The following is a 22,369-nucleotide window of genomic DNA, read 5'->3' on the forward strand; positions in this document are numbered from 1 at the left end:
AGTTGAGGAGAAACTTCTTCACGCAAAGGGTCGTGAATCTGTGGAATTCTCTGCCCAGTGAAGCAGTTAAGGCTTCCTCGTTAAATGTTTTTACGGCAAAGGTAGATAGATTTTTTAACAGTAAAAGAGTGAAAGGTTACGGTGAGCGGGTGGGTAAGTGGAACCGAGTCCACAAAAAGATCAGGTATGATCTTATTGAATGGTGGAACAGGCTCGAGGGGCCAGATGGCCTAGTCCTGCTCCTAGTTCTTATGTAATATCAGAGACATGTAGGCGTGATGGTTCTGAACGATGAGTCATGGTCAATATATGTGCAACTTAAGATTTAGTTAGTTATGTTGGTTAAGATCTTCATTGTTGTTCCATTATTGAGCCACTTACCTGTATGATTTCTTAATGTCCTCTGGTGTAGCATTTTTGTCAAGTCCCAGAACAACATATAGCGTTTCCCCTGAGGTGGACAGTGAGCGCTGCCTTTGGTCAGCCATTTTGTACTAACTAGAAGAGAAAAGGGTGATAATTAAGATATTAAGAGGCAATTTCTCAGCAAATGAATAATTAGTTTGAATAGCAGTCCCATCTCAAGCAAAATGTATTACAGCAACAATATGAATTACTGGATATAAAAAGCAAATTGATCTTTCCATTCCAGTTTATTGTATGTGCACTGACTGATTAAAAACAGTAAGAAGAACAAAAATGCTGGAAAAAAACTCAGGCAACCTCTGTACAGAGAAAGGGTGAATGTTTCAGGCTGAAGACCTTACATCAGAATTGAAGGAAGATAGAAATGGAAGCGGTTTTGGAGGTAGTGGAAGGTGGGAGGGCAGGAAAATATCTGTAACAGGGTAGAGGTCAGAGGAGATTAAATGATAAAAAATTTCATGATGCAAACCTGAAAGTTTGTAGTGAACATTAGTAGATAGCTGATCTTCATAAGTGGAGACAGAGAAGTCAAGGAAGGGGAGGGGACAGTCAGATGGACCAAGTGAAGGTGAGGGAAGGCTGGGAATTGGAAACAAAGTCAATGAAATGTTCCAGTTCATGGCAAGAGCAGGAGGCAGCACTGATCCAGTTAATATATTGGAAAAACTGCGAGGAGGGAGCCGGTGTACGACTGCAATAATGAAATGTTCCACATATCCTATCCAAAGCTTTGATAAAGGGTCATCTGGACTCAAAATATTAGCTCTTTTTTCTCCCTACAGTTGCTGCCAGATCTGCCAAGATTTTCTCTTTGGCTTTGGTTTTGGGTTCCAGCATCACAGTAATTTGCTTTTGTAACTGGAACCCATGCGGGTACCTATAGCACCAGGAAACGAGTGGAGTGCAAGAAAGTTGTTCAGAGACCACGGATGGAGGGTGGAAGAGACTGGACTAACAGAGAAAAAAATGGAGTTAGGATAGGAAAAATAAGTTCAGAACAGGCTGAAACAGTAGGTCAGGCTTGTTTGTGGATTTTGGGAAGGAGGTGGAAGTGGGCTGTTTGGGTTTGGGAAACTGGCTGGAGGCAGTGAAGGGAAGACCTCCAGAGGAGTATGACAGACAATACATATAGTAATTATTCAGTTGGCCTGTGCACATCACAATCATTTTTGCTCTTTATTGGATATTCTACCACTCATTACTATGTTACAGTATAATTGCATAATACATTTTTATAAAACGCAACTGAATTTTTTGCTACATTTGCACAAGAAACAACAAATTTCGGCCGAGCAATAGTGAGATAAAGACCTCCAACACCAAGGTTTTATAAAAAGAGATGGATTTCACTCCATCTTATTTACAAATTGTATTAGTGAGTACAAGTGGAGCAGCATACACAGTTCCACAACGTCCCTTTATTGGCTGCAGTACTGTAAAATCAATGCATCGTGTTTTGTTGTGTGGTCAGGGCCTAGGCGGAGATTATAGGATAATCTATTCTCCCAAACTATGTTGCTCAAGTCTGCAGATTTCAAAACCATAACTCGCTATTTACAGCAAGTATTTACACATTTGGGTCTCTACAGGAGGTTGGGGCTTCTTCCAGATCTCTCATCACTCATGCTCACATGTATTTTTTCAAATTCATTCATGGGATGGGGGAGTCACTGGCTGGCCAACACTTACTGCCCATCCCTAACTGACCTCTAGAAGGTGGTGGTGGTGAACTGCCTTCTTGAATTCACTACAGTCCATGCGATGTAGGTACTGGGAGGGAGTTCCAGAATTTTGTCCCAGCGTCAGTGAAGGACCAGCAACATTGTTCCAAGTCAGGATGGTGAGTGACTTGGAGGGTAACATCAAGTGGTGGTGCTCTTATGTATCTACTGCTATTATCGTACTAGATTGTAGCGGTTGAAGGTTTGGAAGGTGCTGATTGAGGAGGCTTGCCGAGTTCCCGCAGTGCATCTTGTAGATGGTACACCGTCAGTCGTTGGTGGAGGGAGTGATGTTTATGGGCCTGCTGCCAATTAAATGGGCTTTGGCCTGGATGGTGTCAAGCTGGAGTGTTGTTGGAGCAGCACTCATTCAGGCAAGTGGACAGTATTCCATCATACTCCTAACTTTAACTTGTAGATAGTGGACAGGCTTTGGGGAGTCAGGAGAGTTACTTTCTGCAGGATTCCTAGCCTCTGACCTGTTCGTGTAGCCAGGTTTTACATAGCTAATCCAGTTCAATTTCTGGTAAGCCCCAGGATATTGATAGTGGGGGATTCAGTGATGGTAATGCTATTGAACGTCATGGGGCAATAGTCACATTCTCTCTTGTCGGAGGTCATTTCCAGTACGCGTGGTGAGAATGTTCCTTGCCACTTATCAGCCCAAGCTTGCAATATTGTCCAGATCATGCTGCATTTGGGCGTGGACTGATTCACGGTATTTGAGAAGTCACGAATGATGCTGAACGGGTGTACTGATTGGTGAACATCCAACAGTCAACGTCCCCACCTTTGACCTTATGATGGAAGTAAGTTAATTGATGAAGCAGCTCAAGATGATTGGACCGAGGACACTACCAGGGGCTGGTTTAGCTCACCAGGCTAAATCGCTGGCTTTTAAAGCAGACCAAGCAGGCCAGCAGCACGGTTCGATTCCCGTACCAGCCTCCCCAGACAGGCGCCGGAATGTGGCGACTAGGGGCTTTTCACAGTAACTTCATTGAAGCCTACTCCTGACAATAAATGATTTTCATTTCATTTTCATTTCTGAGGAACTCCTCCACTGATGCCCAGGACTGAGATGACCGACCTCCAATAACCACAATCATCTTGCTTTGTGCTACGTATGACTCCAACCAGAAGATTCCCAACCCCCTCATTACCAGAATACTGTCATGGTGCATAGCCCTTGCAGTATCCTTTTGAGCAGTTTTTTTGAGGTCAGGTGGAATGTATGAAGTTAGTTGAAGACTGGCATCTGTGATGCTACGGACTTCCTGAAGTGGCAGAGATGGACCACACACTCAGCGCTTCTGGTTGAAGATTGTTGCAAATGCTACAGCTTTATCTTTTGAGCTATGTGCTGGGCTCCCCCATCAATCATTGAGGATGGGAATATTTGTGGAGCCTCCTCCTGGGAGTTTAATTTGTCTACCGCCATATGACTGGATGTGGCAGACTGCAGAGCTGAGATCGGTCTATTACTTGCTGCTTATGCTGTTTGGCATGCAAGTAGTCCTGTGTTTCAGGCACACTAGGTTGATAGCTCATTTTTAGGTACGGCTGGCGCTGCTCCTGGCATGCTCTCCTGCACTCTGGCTTGGTGGTAATGGCAGTGGGGAGATATATCAGGCCATGAGGTTTACAGATTGTGATTAAGTACAATTCTACTGCTACTGATGGCCCAAAGTTCCTCCTGGATGCCCAGCCTGGAGTTACTAGTTGCGTTTGAAATCTATCCCATTTCGCAGTGATAGTACAACACAACACATTGGCAGTTATCTTCACTGAAGACGGAACATTGCTACAAAGGACTGTGCAGTGCTCACTCAACTCGAAGCAGTAATGGACAGATACATCTGCGGAAGTCAGGTTGTTGAAAAGGCGGCAAAGTATGTTTTTCCTCTTGTTGGTTCCCTTATGCAGGAAATACATGAATAAATAGGTAGAATTCATATATATTTAGGACATTATACTTAGAATTGAGAAAATAGACAGATTAACGGATAGTCATTTTCTAACCCCAAAGCAGTCAAACCATTTACATGGGCAACACTAGCTTGACAGCTTTGGCTCTAACAGATGTTAGACAGACCTCGTCCGTACCATGCACCAACAACTTAACCATAGCAAAGGACTTTCAGGGAAGACTAATTGCCTTCTTCACTAGCAAAGGAATTTTAAGAAAAACTAATGATTGTACAGCCTGGGGCTATTCCCGCCATCTATTAAGACATCCTTAGAACATAGCTTAGCGAGTCAGAATTGAACATGATTATAGGAATACAGCCCTATTGTAGATTGGGAGTAAAACAGATTTTACAGAATCCTACTTCTCTATTATTGTTTTAAATTACGTCATAAGTGATGTCTTAGATGATGGTTAAATATTCAACATTTTCCGTACCTATTCAGTATGCTTTGCTTTAAGGAAGGAGGTTATGTCGCTCGTCACTGCATTAAAAATGGTGTACAGGATTATAACTCGGTGGCACAGTGCTGCCAATTTGATCTGTGAATTGCGTCATTTTATTTATTACTGGCAATGTGCTCACATTAAATAACCAAAGTGGGTAGCTGTTTTTTTTTTTAAATAACCAGTTACACCACAGCTTTCTCATATGAGTAAAACATAATCTTGATTTAAATATTTGTCAAAGACTTCTGATGGATTTTTATGCATGACATTATTTCCAGAGAATACACTGTCCATATTCCAGGCTGCCAGTAAAACTCTCGAAATTCAGTAAATGACAGAACAAAAGCCAGAATTTGAAAGTTACCCATCATGCAGACTGGAAACAGTATTAATTTGTATTAATTAAATCAGACCGTGTCAACATTTTGGTGTCGATATAAAAGTATGCAAGTGACTAGTGCATTTCAGTAATGGGTGTGGGATTCACCAGAGTGAAGTGAAAAATATAACGAATAGTCAGCATGGATTTCAAAAGGGAAAACTTCATTTGACCAACTTAACTGATTTTTTGAGGAAGAGATGAGAGACAATGCAATATATACAATTGATCTGTATTATCTAGAGGCCTTTGATAAGGTGCCCCATTATAGATTAATGAATAAGGTGAATGTGGGCCCAGGCACCAAATGTCAGCATGGATTTCTAGCTGGCTTTATTCAAGGCAGAAAGCAGAGTGGGAGTAAAGGATAATTATTCAGAGTGCAGAGGTGCCAAGTGGTGTTCCACAAGCATCATTGCCAGGGACACTGCTGTTCACAATTTACACCTTGGAATCAAAAACAATTAAAAAATATATGGCTAATATCAAAATGAGGGAAATATACAATACTGAGGAGCACTGCAACAAGTGATAACAGGACATGAATAAACTTGCAGGATGGGTAAATAAATTAGCAATTGAAGCTCAACAAAGACATCCCACTCTGATAGGAAGAGGAGAGTGCTTGGAAGGTACAAGTTCAGGTGAGAAACAGAGGGATCTTAAATAAGCCAATCACTTAATCTTCTGTCACAAAGTATCAAACCAAGTATTATGCTTCAATTCTCGATGGGATTAAACTGAAAGTAGGGAACGAACCTTGCCAAGATCAGAAAAAGTACTTAATGTATTTCTAGTTGCCACATTATAAAAAAGCCAAAGGCACCGAGGGTGGAGAGAAGGTTACAAGGAAGATGCCAGAGTATACATCTCAGGAAAAGATCAAAAGGGCAGGCCAGTTTTCACTTTAAAAAGCCCGAGGATGACCTAATAGAGGTCCTTAAAAAAAGCTAAGTTTTCATTGATGGATTCAGATGGAATGCGTCCACTCGTCAGGAAGAGCTTAATTAATATAAAAAAAGAGTTACCAAGAATTCCAATAGAGAATTCAGGGGAAACTTCTTTATCCAGAGAGTGGTAAGAATATGGAACTCTGTGCCACAGAGTGGCTGAAGTAAGCAGTATTGATGCATTTAAGGGAAAGCTAAAGAAGCATTGAGGGAGAAAGGAATACAATAGTTGTAAAGGTAGAATCCGGTGAGCAAACAATGAGGGGAGGCTCAAATAAAGGTTTTTTAAAAATCAGCATGGACTGATTAGGCCAACTCGTCTGTTCGTGCTGTTTCTACAGCAGGAGCTGCCAAATGATACAACATCTAATGGGATTGCAGAAGTCACATTTGGGTCATGAGCTTCCCTGCTTTTGAGCAACAACGGCAACTGTGCAGGAGATAATCCCAGTCTGGAGGCAACAACGGGCCAACCCTGGATACACTGCATTAATTCCGACAAACAGCATGAGATGATTGGTAAGCCTTTCCAACTTCATTTCTGGGGGAAGAGTTTGAAAAGGCCCCAAGATTTTATGTGGCAACATTGCAGAGTGTACTGTCACTGCCTGAGTGCGGGAAACAAGGGGTCACTTGGGTGAACTAGGAGGGCAAGTGTCAGTTTCAAACTTTACTGTATTTCGGTTTCTGTCTGCCTGTTGTACAAGCTCCTTACCCCAGGAGTGACTTTGCTTCACAAGTATCAACAGCTAGGCCAAAAAAGGGAGAGAATGGAGAGCGAGCGTGAATTTTGGGGGAGTGGGGTTGGGTGGGAAGGAGAGAGCACTTTGGAGACAACGTCAAATGTAAAATTTTGCACGTTGAATCAAAACAGAGCTGGTCCTTGTGAAATTGGCCTTCCTTAAAAAAAAAGGGCAGATCTCTCTATTTGAGTGTCAGTTCGACCAGGCATTATGAAACCCGACCCGCGACTGGGTGTCGGGAGAGTCGTGGAGCCATCCGTCACGGCACTCCCAATCGTGCAAATCTGCGCGCAACAGTGGGCTGTCAAGAACACCGGCTGCAAACCGCCTTCAAAAAAAACCGTGAACATGTAAACAAAATGCGGCCGCACTGCACATGCGTGCCAAATCTATGTGCATGCGCGCCGATGATCAGGCACGCATGTGCAGTGCAGCCGCTTTTCTTTTTAAAACGGTTCCAGCTTTTGTTTTTACAAGTTCGGGGGGGTTTTATTCATTTAATTTTTATTTTAAACATGTTCGGGGGGGGGTTGATTTGATAAAAGTTTACAGGGAAAATAAAATGCAGAACTTTGGACAGTTGGAGACTCCATACTTTGACACCAGAAAGCTTCACCTTCATTCAACAGGTTCCATTGGAGGAGCGTGTACGAGGGCCAAAGGGACCCAAAACCATTTCCTCCATTTTTGTCAGCAGCAAACAAGGTAAGAGAAAAAGGTGGGTCGGTTGGTAAAAATGGGTCCCAAGAAAAAAAGTTTGAAGAACACGGAGCGAGACATGCTAGCTTTGCCTCCCCAAATTATTTCATAGCACCCCATTTTTGTGACCGTATCCCAAATCAACCAATGGGCATCCTGTCTGAGCCCGGTGAAAACACGGCCTGGCTTTTGTAACAGTGGCAGAGTGGGCGGCATGGTGACGCAGTGGTTAGCACTACAGTGCTGAGGACCCGTGTTTGAATCCCGGCCCTGGGTCAGTGTCCATGTGGAGTTTGCACATTCTCTGCGTGTCTGCATGGGTTTCACCCCCCACAACCCTAATGTGTGCAGGGCAGGTGGATTGGCCATGCAAAATTGTTCCTTAATTGGAAAAAAAATAATTGTATACTCTAAATTTATATTTTAAAAAGTGACAGAGCACGACTGCAAGCTTTTAGATGAGGGACTTATTATGTTGACATGAACTACACTAAATCTTGCTGATCAGGATTAGGCATAGTAATAAAGCAGCCATCAATCTCGAAATACTCAGCATCTGATGGATTCCTTGCTGCATTGCACAAAATGCAACTCACGAAACACATTGATTCGGATTTTCCGACATTATGTGCAAAATACTATACTAGATCCTTCAAATTAGTCTAATTGTACTTAAATGCATACAAAAGGCAGTACTCTACAGCGAACTGAGCATGGGAACCCACGCCACAGGACATCCCAAACATAGATATAAAGAAAATCTGAAAGCCAGCCTCATTGCTTACAAACTGGATCCCAATACATGGGGAAAACAATCTTGGATAGGCTCAAGTCTCTGATACTTCAGACAGTCAAGTGCCTTCAGGACAAGCAAGCGTAGCACTAAGCCAATGCCTCCATCCACCCCACCAAGACAAACTTCATATGCAGTATTTTGTCATCAGTTATGCAAATTGAGACTTGGCTTAATGCCAAACGAGACAAAGCAACCTAGACTATAAACTGGTATTTTTTCTTGCTGAACGCTCATCTGTTGAAACAACAGGAGAATCCATCATACTGAAATGCCATAAGGATTAATACTGAAATGAAGGTGCACCGTACAAGTTTATTCCTTTCAACAAGCATGTTGTAGTTTTCATTTAGATATCTGGACTAACACTACCAGTCAGCTCAACATAATACAACACTACAACATTACAAAAGAATGTCCAGTCCAGCAATTGCCTCAGATCCATCTTGGTTGAGTGCCTCTTTAAACTAAAGATCGAGAATAGACATTTACTTACCCTTTGACAGACCATCAATGCTTGTAGGTTGAATTACACATCCATGACACAAGATGGGAAGAGAAGCAGAAAATGTCAGACTACCTGTAAGCCAATGTCACTTGCAGCTGTTTTTTTTTTTAAAACAGTCGTTCCAGTGCCTTACCAAGAAATTCAGCTTGGTCTTGCCAATAAAAGTTATTGGAAAATGAAAAAAGTAAAGAAAAATTTGAAATTATAAAGTAGTAAAGTCCTTCTACACTGTAAATACTATGATTCTAAAGTCACTGGACCAGAAGCCCAGCCCAATACTTAGGGCACATGGGCTCAAATCCCACCATAGCAGCTGATGGAATTTAAAATCAGTAACTAAAAAATTGGTATTTAAAGTTGGTCTCAGTAACGGTGCCACAAAACTATGTTGTAAAAATCCTTCTGGTTCAGGAATATCGTTTCGGGAAGAAGAACTGTCGTCCTAGTCTGCCCAACTTGTGACTCCAGACCCACAGTAATGTGATTCACTCTACTGCCCACTGATGTGGGCTAGCAAGCCACTCAGCAGTACCAAACCACTACTGCTGCCAGTGCTTGTAGTTACTCCTACCAGACGATCTGCTGTCATAGTGGGTTATGTTCATATGTCTTGCACCATTCTCTTACATCCACTGCAGCTGGTGCGATGATCTTAAGAAATTGATATATATATTGTAAAAGGAGGTCATGATTGATTCTAACCATTTACTGGTTTGCATATAGAGGGCTAATGAAACTTTGCTGGAGATTCCCTGGAGTAGGTAATTTATGAGACGCTGCATTTAGTTCTTGCTAAGCAGGTCATGTGACATTAGTGGGATAGTGGGCAGAAGGGTGGAACAGTGGTTAGCACTGCTGCATCACAGCACCAGGATCAATTCGGACCTCAGGTGACAGTGGAATTTGCACATTTTGCCCGTGTCTGCGTGGGTTCCCTTCAAGTGCTCCGGCTTCCTCCCACAGTCCAAAGATGGGCAGGTTAGGAGGATTAGCCATGTTAAATTACCCCTTAGGGCAAGGTTGCTGAAATAAGTCAGGGGATTAGTCCAAGGTAGGGTGATCTTTCGAAGGGCCAGTGCAGATGTGATGTGCCAAATGGGCTCCTTCTGTACTGTAGATATTCTATGATAGTGATTTAATTAATGGGAGGAGCCAGATCTGCCTGTAGTTTTGCCATAGGATTAGAGTCTGACAAGAGAGAAGGAAGTCGAACAGCGGTTTTGCCAAATGTTGCTAGGTCGAGCAGAAATGTGCTGGTGCTGCTCCTGAAAGGGTATCTCTCTCTCCAAAAGTCTCTACAGAACAAAGTAATCTGTTTAACTTTATTTATAAGTGACATTTGAACTCTTTAGGGTTTCTTAATTGGAGTTAGTAGCAGGTACCTGTGAAGATGAAGTCCCACCTTCACACTGAGGATGCCCTCCAGAATCATGTTAAATGGTAAAGATTCAGAACTAGCGATTCAAAACTGGACACTCATGAGGCACTGTAGGCCATCGGTAACAGCAATAGTTTATTCAACCAGAGTCTGCAACTTGATGGCCCAGTATATCCCTCACTCTACCAGTACCATCAAGCCAAAGAATAGCACTGGTTCAAAGAAGAGTGCGAGGGCATGCCAAGCGCAGCATCAAGCATATCTAAAAATAAGGTGCCAACATTGTGAAGCTAGAACAGGGCTACTTGCATGCCAAACATCAGAAATAACGTGATATACAGAGCTAAGCAACCCCACAACCATCAGATAAAACTCTACAATCCTGCCACATCCAGTATTGAAGGCTGGTGGACAATTAACCAACTAATTTAGCACAAGTGGCTTCACAGCACCAGGGTCCCGGGTTCGATTCCCCACTGGGTCACTGTGTGTGGAGTCTGCACGCTCTCCCTGTGTCTGTGTGGGTTTCCTCCGGGTGCTCCGGTTTCCTCTCAGTCCAAAGACGTGCAGGTTAGGTGGATTGGCCATGATAAATTGCCCTTAGAGTTCAAAAGAAGTTTAGGAAGGGTTATTGGGTTACGGGGATAGGGTGGAAGTGGCTCGGTGCAAACTCAATGGGCTGAATGGCCTCCTTCTGCACTGTGTTCTCTATGTTCTTAATTGGAGGAGAAAGCTCCATAAATAATTTCATGCTCAACGATAGGCGAGTTCAGTACATCAGCCCAAAACACAAGACTGAAATATGTGTCACTTTCTTCAGCCAGAAGTACTAAGTGGATGATGCATCTTAGCCTCCTCCTAAGGTCCAGGCAACACAGATGCCGGTCTTCAATCAATTCCACTCATTCCATGTGATATCAAGAACCTACAAAGTGTGATGAAATTGTCATATATATTGTATTCTAAATCTAATGCAGTAACATTATAAATCCTGGTTTAACATCCAGACAGGCGGTGTGTCTGCAAAAGATGCAATTGAAATGCTGGAAAAGTGGGATAATCATGGATTTGTTTGCCTATATAGAGCTAATGGACTTTTGTTTATAGAAAGAAAGTTCCTTGGGCTTAGATAATGGAGATATTGTATTTAGTCTTAGTAAGATGGTCATAAAACGTCAGTTGAATAGAGATAACGTAATTAATGGTAGGTCAGTAGCAGGCAGATTTACTTTTTAGTATGCCAATTTAAGGTAATGAGCAGGAGGTTTAGAGGTGGCATCCAGAGGACGATTGGAATCTGGAAATCACTGCCTGAAAGGGTGATAGAGGTGGCAACCCTCAACTTCTGAGAAGTATTTAGATCAGTACTTGAACTGTCATTGCATACAAGGTATAGACTAAGAGCTGGAAAATGGGATTAGAATAGTTAGGTGCTTGATAGTCTGTGTGAATGGAATGGGCAGGGGAGTCTCTTTCCATGCTGTAAAACTCTTGAAGGATTTGCAGCTCGTGTCCGAAAGGATCTCCCTTCTTTTGCCGAAAGTAACTCATTACATAGAAGACAACAAGTATCCCTGTGTTTGCTCACTTTATTTACAAATAGCTTTTGACTTATAATGGGTTTTGTTTAACTGGAGATAGTTGAAGTGCTTCATTTTTATTAAAAATTTGTTTAACTATTAATTGTAAGCCATTTGCTGTGTTGTTAATGTAGTTGGTCCAGTGTTAAGAATACAGTTTATTTGAATATAAATGATCCCCGTTTTGTCAGTGGAATTACTCCTGGGGGTGAAGTAACCTTTCTACAGAGTATACAAATTGCAAAGTTGTTCGAGTTTCTTGTCCTGTTTCTTATCATACACTGGGTCTAGTGCCACAAGTTACAGGATAGTGCTATGGCTATGGATTCAGGCAACATCCTGGCAATAGTATTGAAGGTTTGTGTGCCAAAACTAGCCATGCTCCTAACAACAGTTACATTAAAGCCACAGTACAAGCATCTGTCCAACAATGTGAAAAATTGCCCAAGTATGTCCTGCATACATAAAAGCAGACAAATTCAATCTTGCCAATTACCATCCCATTAGTCTAATGTTGATCATGAAAGTGACAAAAGGGGTCATCGACAGTGCTATCAAGTTATACTTGCACAGCAATAACCTGTTCACTATAAACTTCATCAGAGCCACTCAGCTCCTGACCTCATTACTGTACCACCTTGGGCGAAACATGTAGACAGAGCTCAAGTAGTGAGGAGAAAGTGACTGGCTGGGATTTTCTAACCTCTTTCTCCCCCTCTCTCTCCTCTTTCCCCCCCCCCCCCCCCCCCCCCCCAACCACACCAAACATCCAAGTCCCAGGACAAGAACATAGAACAGTACAGCACAGAACAGGCCCTTCGGCCCTCGATGTTGTGCCGAGCAATGATCACCCTACTCAAACCCACGTATCCACCCTATACCCGTAACCTAACAACCCCCCCCCCCCCCAACCTTACTTTTTAGGACCCTACAGGCAATTTAGCATGGCCAATCCACCTAACCCGCACATCTTTGGACTGTGGGAGGAAACCGGAGCACCCGGAGGAAACCCACGCACACACGGGGAGGACGTGCAGACTCCGCACAGACAGTGACCCAGCCGGGAATCGAACCTGGGACCCTGGAGCTGTGAAGCATTTATGCTAATCACCATGCTACCGTGCTGCCCCTTTCCTCAGGAAATTGTATCCTAGATTCAAACATCTTCAGCAATTTCCTCAATGACCTTTCCTCAAACATAACATCACAAGTGCAAATGTTCACTGATGATTGCACAATGATCAGCACCATTCACAACTCCAGATTCTGAAAGTCCATTTCCACATGCAGCAAGATCTGGACATCATTCAGGCTTTTGCTGATGTGGTAAATAACATTTATGTCACATAAGCACCAGACAATGACCTGATACAAGAGCAGGTCAGAGGCTGGGAATTCTGCAATTCCTTCCAAAGCTTGCCCACCACTCACTAGGTACAAATCAGGAGTGGTATGGAAAACTCTTTACTTGCCTGGATGAATGTAGCTCTAACAACACTGGAGAATTCAACACTGTTCTGTGCAAATCAACCAGTTGCATCAGAGTCCCTCCCACCAGCTTCCTTCACCACTGGTGCACGTGGTAGCACTGTGCAACATATACAAAATGGACTGCAGCAACTCAATAAGGCTTCTTCAGCAGCACCTTCCAAAGCCATGACCTTCACCTCCCAGAAGGACAAGGGAAGCAGATGCATGGGAACTCCAATATGTACACGTTAACCACCAAGTCTATCACAATCTGGAGTTGGAACTATACCACCGTTCCTGGGTCAAAATCCTGGAGCTCCTTTCTAAGCAGCAGGGTGGGTGCCTGCACCAGTTCGACTGCGGTGATTCAGGGTAGCAGCTTACCACCATGTTCAAGGACAATTAGGGATGAGCAATAAATGCTGATCTTGGCAACATCCCGTTAAAGAAAAAAATCGAATGCATTATTCTGCTTACCCACCAATTAGGCTAATTCCACAGAGAAGCAAAAAACATTTTGCAGCCAATTTCTGTAGTATTTCAAAACAAGTTTAAAAATACATAATTTTAAAAACCTCGCACACCCTTATCCTCAAGTTAAGGATAAAATTAAAGGCTGAAAATTATACAACCCATTTAAGCTAATAAAATGAAATTGTACTTTCCAAATCAACTGCCAAAAAAGATGCAACCTCAGAAGGCAGGAACATGAGGGAAATGAATGCTGTCCTTTCAATCAAACCCCCGGGGTATAATCTATAACATCAAATTATTTAACCAAATGTCTTAACATGGTTTTGATATCATCACAACACTTTCCATAACCTCCCATTATCTGAAGGCACAGAATATAACTGGCAAAGATCCACCCAGGTAATTAATGGAAACCAGTAAGGCGTGAACCAGCTTCAAACAAATGTTTTACAAAAAAAAGGAAACAAATCAGAGAGCACCGACGTATTTTCACCGTGGGGAGATTTGGGTTCAAATCCAACACCATGCAGATAGAGTAATTCATTTTCCAGAGTCTCCGCTGTCAACACTCTTAACTTGTACTGATGCCAGTTATATTCTGGGTTGTTGCCTGTGCCACGTGATAGTGAGATGAGGAATAGGGAGAGAGAGCAATTAAACACGTGGCTACAGGGATGGTGCAGGCGGGAGGGATTCAGATTTCTGGATAACTGGGGCTCTTTCTGGGGAAGGTGGGACCTCTATAGACAGGATGGTCTACATCTGAACCTGAGGGGCACCAATATCCTGGGGGGGAGATTTGTTAGTGCTCTTTGGGGGGGTTTAAACTAATTCAGCAGGGGCATGGGAACCTGGATTGTAGTTTTGGGGTAAGGGAGATTGAGAGTATAGAGGTCAGGAGCACAGATTTGACTTCGCAAGAGGGTGCCAGTGTTCAGGTAGGTGGTTTGAAGTGTGTCTACTTCAATGCCAGGAGTATACGAAATAAGGTAGGGGAACTGGCAGCATGGGTTGGTACCTGGGACTTCGATGTTGTGGCCATTTCAGAGACATGGATAGAGCAGGGACAGGAATGGTTGTTGCAGGTTCCGGGGTTTAGGTGTTTTAGTAAGCTCAGAGAAGGGGGCAAAAGAGGGGGAGGTGTGGCGCTGCTAGTCAAGGACAGTATTACGGTGGCGGAAAGGATGCTAGATGGGGACTCTTCTTCTGAGGTAGTATGGGCTGAGGTTAGAAACAGGAAAGGAGAGGTCACCCTGTTGGGAGTTTTCTATAGGCCACCTAATAGTTCTAGGGATGTAGAGGAAAGGATGGCGAAGATGATTCTGGAAAAGAGCGAAAGTAACAGGGTAGTTGTTATGGGAGACTTTAACTTTCCAAATATTGACTGGAAAAGATATACTTCGAGTACATTAGATGGGTCATTCTTTGTACAATGTGTGCAGGAGGGTTTCCTGACACAATATGTTGACAGGCCAACAAGAGGCGAGGCCACATTGGATTTGGTTTTGGGTAATGAACCAGGCCAGGTGTTAGATCTGGAGGTAGGTGAGCACTTTGGAAACAGTGACCACAATTCGGTGACCTTTACGTTAGTGATGGAAAGGGATAAGTATACCCCGCAGGGCAAGAGTTATAGCTGGGGGAAGGGCAATTATGATGCCATTAGACATGACTTAGGATGTGTTGGTTGGAGAAGTAGGCTGCAAGGGTTGGGCACACTGGATATGTGGAGCTTGTTCAAGGAACAGCTATTGCATGTTCTTGATATGTACGTACCAGTCAGGCAGGGAGGAAGGGGTCGAGCGAGGGAACCGTGGTTTACCAAAGAAGTGGAATCTCTTGTTAAGAGGAAGAAGGAGGCCTATGTGAAGATGAGGCATGAAGTTTCAGTTGGGGCGTCTGATAGTTACAAGGAAGCGAGGAAGGATCTAAAGAGAGAGCTGAGACGAGCAAGGAGGGGACATGAGAAGTCTTTGGCAGGTAGGATCAAGGAAAACCCAAAAGCTTTCTATAGGTATGTCAGGAATAAAAGAATGACTAGGGTAAGAGTAGGGCCAGTCAAGGACAGTGGTGGGAAGTTGTGTGTGGAGGCTGAGGAGATAAGCGAGATACTAAATGAATACTTTTCGTCAGTATTCACTCAAGAAAAAGATAATATTGTGGAGGAGAATGCTGAGACCCAGGCTATTAGAATAGATGGCATTGAGGTGCGTAGGGAAGAAGTGTTGGCAATTCTGGACAAGGTGAAAATAGATAAGTCCCCGGGGCCGGATGGGATTTATCCTAGGATTCTCTGGGAAGCCAGGGAAGAGATTGCTGAGCCTTTGGCTTTGATTTTTAGGTCATCATTGGCTACAGGAATAGTGCCAGAGGACTGGAGGATAGCAAATGTGGTCCCTTTGTTCAAGAAGGGGAGTAGAGATAACCCCGGTAACTATAGGCCGGTGAGCCTAACGTCTGTGGTGGGTAAGGTCTTGGAGAGGATTAAAAAAGATACGATTTATAATCATCTAGATAGGAATAATATGATTAGGGATAGTCAGCATGGTTTTGTGAAGGGTAGGTCATGCCTCACAAACCTTATCGAGTTCTTTGAGAAGGTGACTGAACAGGTAGACGAGGGTAGAGCAGTTGATGTGGTGTATATGGATTTCAGTAAAGCATTTGATAAGGTTCCCCACGGTCGGCTATTGCAGAAAATACGGAGGCTGGGGATTGAGGGTGATTTAGAGATGTGGATCAGAAACTGGCTAGTTGAAAGAAGACAGAGAGTGGTAGTTGATGGGAAATGTTCAGAATGGAGTTCAGTTACGAGTGGCGTACCACAAGGATCTGTTCTGGGGCCGTTGCTGTTTGTCATTTTTATAAATGACCTAGAGGAGGGCGCAGAAGGATGGGTGAGTAAATTTGCAGACGACACTAAAGTCGGTGGAGTTGTAGACAGTGCGGAAGGATGTTGCAGGTTACAGAGTGACATAGATAAGCTGCAGAGCTGGGCTGAGAGGTGGCAAATGGAGTTTAATGTGGAGAAGTGTGAGGTGATTCACTTTGGAAAGAATAACAGGAATGCAGAATATTTGGCTAATGGTAAAATTCTTGGTAGTGTGGATGAGCAGAGGGATCTCGGTGTCCATGTACATAGATCCCTGAAAGTTGCCACCCAGGTTGATAGGGTTGTGAAGAAGGCCTATGGTGTGTTGGCCTTTATTGGTAGAGGGATTGAGTTCCGGAGCCATGAGGTCATGTTGCAGTTGTACAAAACTCTAGTAAGGCCGCATTTGGAGTATTGCGTACAGTTCTGGTCGCCTCATTATAGGAAGGACGTGGAAGCCTTGGAACGGGTGCAGAGGAGATTTACCAGGATGTTGCCTGGTATGGAGGGAAAATCTTATGAGGAAAGGCTGATGGACTTGAGGTTGTTTTCGTTAGAGAGAAGAAGGTTAAGAGGTGACTTAATAGAGGCATACAAAATGATCAGAGGGTTAGATAGGGTGGACAGTGAGAGCCTTCTCCCGCGGATGGAGGTGGCTAGCACGAGGGGACATAGCCTTAAATTGAGGGGTAATAGATATAGGACAGAGGTCAGAGGTGGGTTTTTTACGCAAAGAGTGGTGAGGCCGTGGAATGCCCTACCTGCAACAGTAGTGAACTCGCCAACATTGAGGGCATTTAAAAGTTTATTGGATAAGCATATGGATGATAAGGGCATAGTGTAGGTTAGATGGCCTTTAGTTTTTTTCCATGTCGGTGCAACATCGAGGGCCGAAGGGCCTGTACTGCGCTGTATCGTTCTATGTTCTATGTTCTATGTACAAGAGAGTTATGCTGTTGAAGCTTTTTCTCTTCCACTCATCAGGACAGATTTACAAGAATACCAACTGTAAAGGGAACAACAACCATTGAAAGTGCTGACAGATTCATAAGTGGAGTCCGATTGGTAGAGGCCTTGCCATGAAGAATGCACCAGGGAACATTTAACTGCCAAGCAGCAGGTTGACCGATTGGTCAAGGCATTGCATGAGGAACAGCTGTCTCCCAAATGTTTGTTGAAAAAGGCACAATGCGTAGACATGGTTCCTTTTGTCCACAAAGGACAGGGCCCTGTGAGAGTAAATTTAGCTTCTAGCATACGTAAGTGAGCCACATTGGGAGTCGGACTATCTTAAATTGAAAAATGCCCAGTCTACATCAGAGCTGTCTCAAAACTGTGAGCAACAGATGAAGCTACCAGTGCAATTCTTGACACAATCAGTATGGTTTCGCAAGTGCTTGCCAAACGTGGAATTTGTTGCACACTACGTTTTGAGGTGGAAATGGCAGTCACAAGGGGACATAATTGAAGGTGATTGGAGGAAGGTACAGGGGAGATGTCAGTGGTAGGTTCTTTACACAGTGGTGGGTGTGTGGAATGCACTGCCAGCAGAGGTGGTGGAGTCAGAGTCATTAGGGACATTTAAGCGATTCTTGGACAGCAGTAAATTGAAGGGGTGCAGGTTAGGTTGATCTGAGATTAGCATAAATGGTCGGCACAACATTGTGGGCTGAAGGGTCTGTACTGTGCTATACTGTTCCATGTTCTATAGTAACGGGCTGGTTGAGTACAGTCAGTACTTCGCCTGTTCCAAACAGCAGAAGGCCGTGCTATTTGATACAATCAGTCAGCTATTGAGACAAATGGCCTACATTCCTGGCATTACACAGGCATTGAAATTCACACATCACATTGCGCATGTGTGTGATAGGCAGAAAGTTTTTTGGCTTGACAGCAGCACCCAGTTAAGGGAGAATACCATTTGTGTTGCTACTGCAGAGCAGCAGTGTGAAACAGAGCTTCATCTGTTGCTCACATTTTTGAGACAGCTCTGAGGTAGAATGGGCATTTTTCAAAAGCACAAGTGGCTGCCTTAGGCCTATTCATAAGTTTATGCAATACACAGCAAGCAATAATCTGGTCAGGGTAGCCATTTTCCCACAGGATGGTTTTGATACATATTTCAGCATCAAGCTTGCATGGTGAGCAAATGGCTTAGGCCTATACACAAGGTTACTGGCAAGGCCAATCTCAGTGTTTTGAATTGTCGGAATCCCAATGCATATACTGACCAAAGATAGGCAGTCGTCGAGAACCCATTGATAAGATTTCTCAACTAGCATCGAGGAAAGGGTGCTCATTTGACTGGTCCATTTTCAAAGGTGAATTGGAGTGCAGGATGGAACCTATTAAGGTGTGTAAGGAAATTACTACACACAGCTGCAGAGTAAAATACAGCAATTGAATCATCCATGTATCTGAAATGTGCAAGGGGTAGGGTATTTGAAATATGCAAGGGGTAGGATGTTAGGCATCATTTAGTATAAGACACGTTTCCCATGGAAATCGGGAAAGATGTTTGAGAGCTGGGCTTGACAGAATCCCATTGCAGCACCATCTATTTGGGCATACATGTTGTTAAAACTCTACACAAGTCCCCAAATTCATAAGTTCACTGAATACATATTCAGGCAATGGCAGCACATCTAGATCACCATGATATAACGAGACAGTGCACATTGGTGAATAGACTAGCAATGGATAAGGCATTGCCATTGATAGGTGGTTTTCGCGAAGTGAAGGAATCCTTCACCACGTAAGCAGAAATATTCCTCAAAACCTGCAGCTACATCTCCCAACCATTTGGCCAATTCATGTCCTGGGAAGGGCAAGGTGTTAAAGTTTGGGCTCAGCTAAAGCTAGCCATTTCATGCTGCTGTTGTGCTGCAGCAATATGCGTGGTGTTCTCCACCAACAGGATGCTGCGATCAAGCCAAAGAGACATTTTGCCCATCACACAAATGAGTAATGTGGTATATGAATTTCAGTGCCAGTGTGATGCCAGGTATGTAGGCTGCAAATCCCAATGTCTGACTGAACTTATCAAAACAGCTGTGCAAAATAAAGTACTGACCGCACTCCGACCATGCTGGTGAGCAGGGCATTAACATCCACTTGTAAACAACACAATCAGGGTTAAGAATTACATGGACGGCCAATTTAAAGTAGTCAGTCAGACTCTCAAGGTGGCTCACGTACGCATGCTAGAAGTGAAATATACTCACACAGGGCCCTGTCCTTTGCAGACATAAGGGACGTGTCCACACATTATGCTTTTTTCCCACAAGCTTGGGGGATAGCCATTCCCCATGGCAATGCCTTGACCAATCAAGAGTCAACCTGAATGGGTTTGAATTTAAATAAAAGCTTGGCGAGTTAAAAGCATATTCGCCATGGCAAGGCCTCTGCCAAACAATCAGAACTCACTTCTCGGGACTTACAATGGCGCGGTGAGGGGAAGCCAAGCACAAGATGGCACCTGCTGGAAACCTGACCTTTCTATCCTTTTTCCCTGCACCACGGGTCTTCAACTTGCCAAAAAAAAACTCTGAAAATTAACTAGGTAGAGTTCCCTCATCCCGGTGATGCTCAAGGGAGGCAAAGACAGGAATAAATCTGCCTGAATTTCAATGGCGGACTCTGATGCCTCCCACGGATCAAATGGGGGTAAGATTGCGATGACGGATTCTTCTCCAGCCACTCCATTGACGACCGAAACACCAAGCAGAATTTTGATGGTTGAGCTCGAGAAATATCGACAGTGCTCGACTTTGGATCTTAAAAAAAAAATCAATGAGGAAGCCTTGGCCCCCATTCGCTCAGCTCTCAAGATTAGCAGCCAGACTGTCAAAGCACAAGGCGCATGTGTTGTCTGACCATAGCGAGAGGATGACCTCCTTAGAGTCCGGCCTTACCACTGATCAAGGATAGAGATAGAGAAATACAGCACAGAACAGGCCCTTCGGCCCACGATGTTGTGCTGAACTTTTGTCCTAGGTTAATCATAGAATTTTGGACAATTTTTCATGGCCAATCCACCCAACCTGCACATCTTTGGACTGTGGGAGGAAACCGGAGTACCCGGAGGAAACCCACGCAGTCACGGGGAGGATGTGCAGACTCCACACAGACAGTGACCCAAGTCGAAATCGAACTTGGGACCCTGGAGCTGTGAAGCAATTGTGCTATCCACAATGCTACCGTGCTGCCCTTAAGAAGTTAACCTACACTCCATTATTCTACCCTAATCCATAACAAGGCATTAACATCCAAGTTGAATAACCATGATAATAGATGCAGAAAACAAAATATTAATGTTGTGGGGTTACCGGAGGGGACTGAATGCCGCAACCCTACTCGGTAATTCTTAGACCTTTTCCACAAAATGGCGGGCGAGAACATGCATCTCCCCCGCCTCCAGAAGTGGACCGGCCCACGGTTCGCTTCAACCCAAACCTCGCTTTGTAGATCCTCCACGTACAGCAATTGCAACGGTTTGCAGCTTTAAGGAGTACTGTATTGGTGTTCTTTCGGGCAAGAGAGAGTACCAAGATTTTATGTGGAAAGGCCACTATCAGATGATACCTGGAAACGAGTGCAAACCTAGCCGAGAAAAGGGCTGCCTTTAACAAACTTAAATCTTTCTTGTAAAAGAATGGAGTCAACTTTGGGATGATTTGGGATTATGTAACATTACGCAAAAAAGACTTTTTTTCCGTGAAAAAGACTTTTTTCTGACTCGCTGGGAGATACAAACTCCTTTGTCCAGAAGCACAATTTTGTTCCATTTAATTTAATCTGTGGCTTGTTGAATGGGCACTTTTCATTCTTGTTGTATGGGTGCATTCTTAATAATCTTAATTATATACAAAGCATTTGCCATAGTCTGTTTTTTCTTTTCATTTTTACTATTTGGTACGACTTTCAGTCGCCCCGGTGGTGCTCTCAAGTTAAGTAAGTTTTTACTCAGCAATTGGGGGCTTCCATGCTACAAGGTGTTTGTTAACAGGAGTGATATTAAAGGGTCTTCTGCAGTTCATAAGAGCGTTTAAAATGAGCTTAGAGATTGTGTTGTTTTGTGATTTGTAGGTTTTAGGTCAAGTTATTGTTTGCCACCGTTCCATTTGCTTTTGGGTGTGGTCATGCTAGACTGTGATGGCATATTTGTGTTGGCGTGGTTTTAGTTTGGCTTTTGGTTTGCTGACAGTGTCTGCTGGTCTCGCTTTGTCATGTCACCTGACTTGACTTGGTGGTTACCTTGGGTTGGTCTTCTCAAGTGTTCCTTGTTTAACATCCCTCCTTGGCATTGGCCGACTCTGGTTTGCAGGGTGGCAGAAGACCTCCAATCCGATTGATTACCTGGAACGTTAGGGGTGTGAATGGTGTAGCCACCCGGGTTGGCCACTTCCTGATTCCAAAATGGATGCCCGCTAAGAATGCAGGGAAATTCAGCCAGGCTCAGGTAAACAAGCAGGTGCAAGGTTTCCTGTGTATTAAGACTTGCAAAGACCCAGCCAGAACCGAAACCAAAATCCATCTACATATTAATGAGCAATCTCCAGGAACAATTAGATACATTGAAGTAATCAAGACCAAACCAGACTCCTCGGCGCCAGCAGGAGCCAAGACAAAGGAAAGTCAACGGACACTTAGGAACCACCCAGCGATCAGCTTCAGTATTGGATCCAAGCGATCGGCACTTAGTCCAATCAATTGGAACCAGGTACAGGGTCCGCCCAAAAGGGCACGAAACCCCTGGGGACTATAGAATAGAGTCCCCAAGTTCAGTTCGATCTTCTTGGCAGGGTCTCTCAGCAGCTCGAAACAACTCTTGACCGTGACCTGTCTAGCAGCTGCACCAACCAAGTAAGTCTCCAGTCAACGCACGCTACGAGATAGGCGCTCCTAGCTACTAGCCCATACCAGCTTTGAAGCATGGAGACTCAGAATCGAACGAA

General features: G+C 43.8%; 1 protein-coding gene across 1 annotated transcript in view; it reads right to left on the bottom strand.

Annotated features, from left to right (window-relative positions):
* Window positions 1-22,369, bottom strand: part of LOC119969550 (dnaJ homolog subfamily C member 5) — a 93,464-nt gene that overhangs the window by 22,670 nt on the left and 48,425 nt on the right. Inside the window, exon 2 of the mRNA XM_038803310.1 lies at window positions 382-498. Within this exon, the coding sequence (XP_038659238.1) occupies window positions 382-488 (107 nt within the window). The 5' untranslated portion in view covers window positions 489-498. The remainder of the gene's footprint in view (window positions 1-381; window positions 499-22,369) is intronic.

Source organism: Scyliorhinus canicula, chromosome 7, assembly GCF_902713615.1.
Source record: "Scyliorhinus canicula chromosome 7, sScyCan1.1, whole genome shotgun sequence".
Taxonomy (NCBI): Eukaryota; Metazoa; Chordata; class Chondrichthyes; order Carcharhiniformes; family Scyliorhinidae; genus Scyliorhinus; species Scyliorhinus canicula.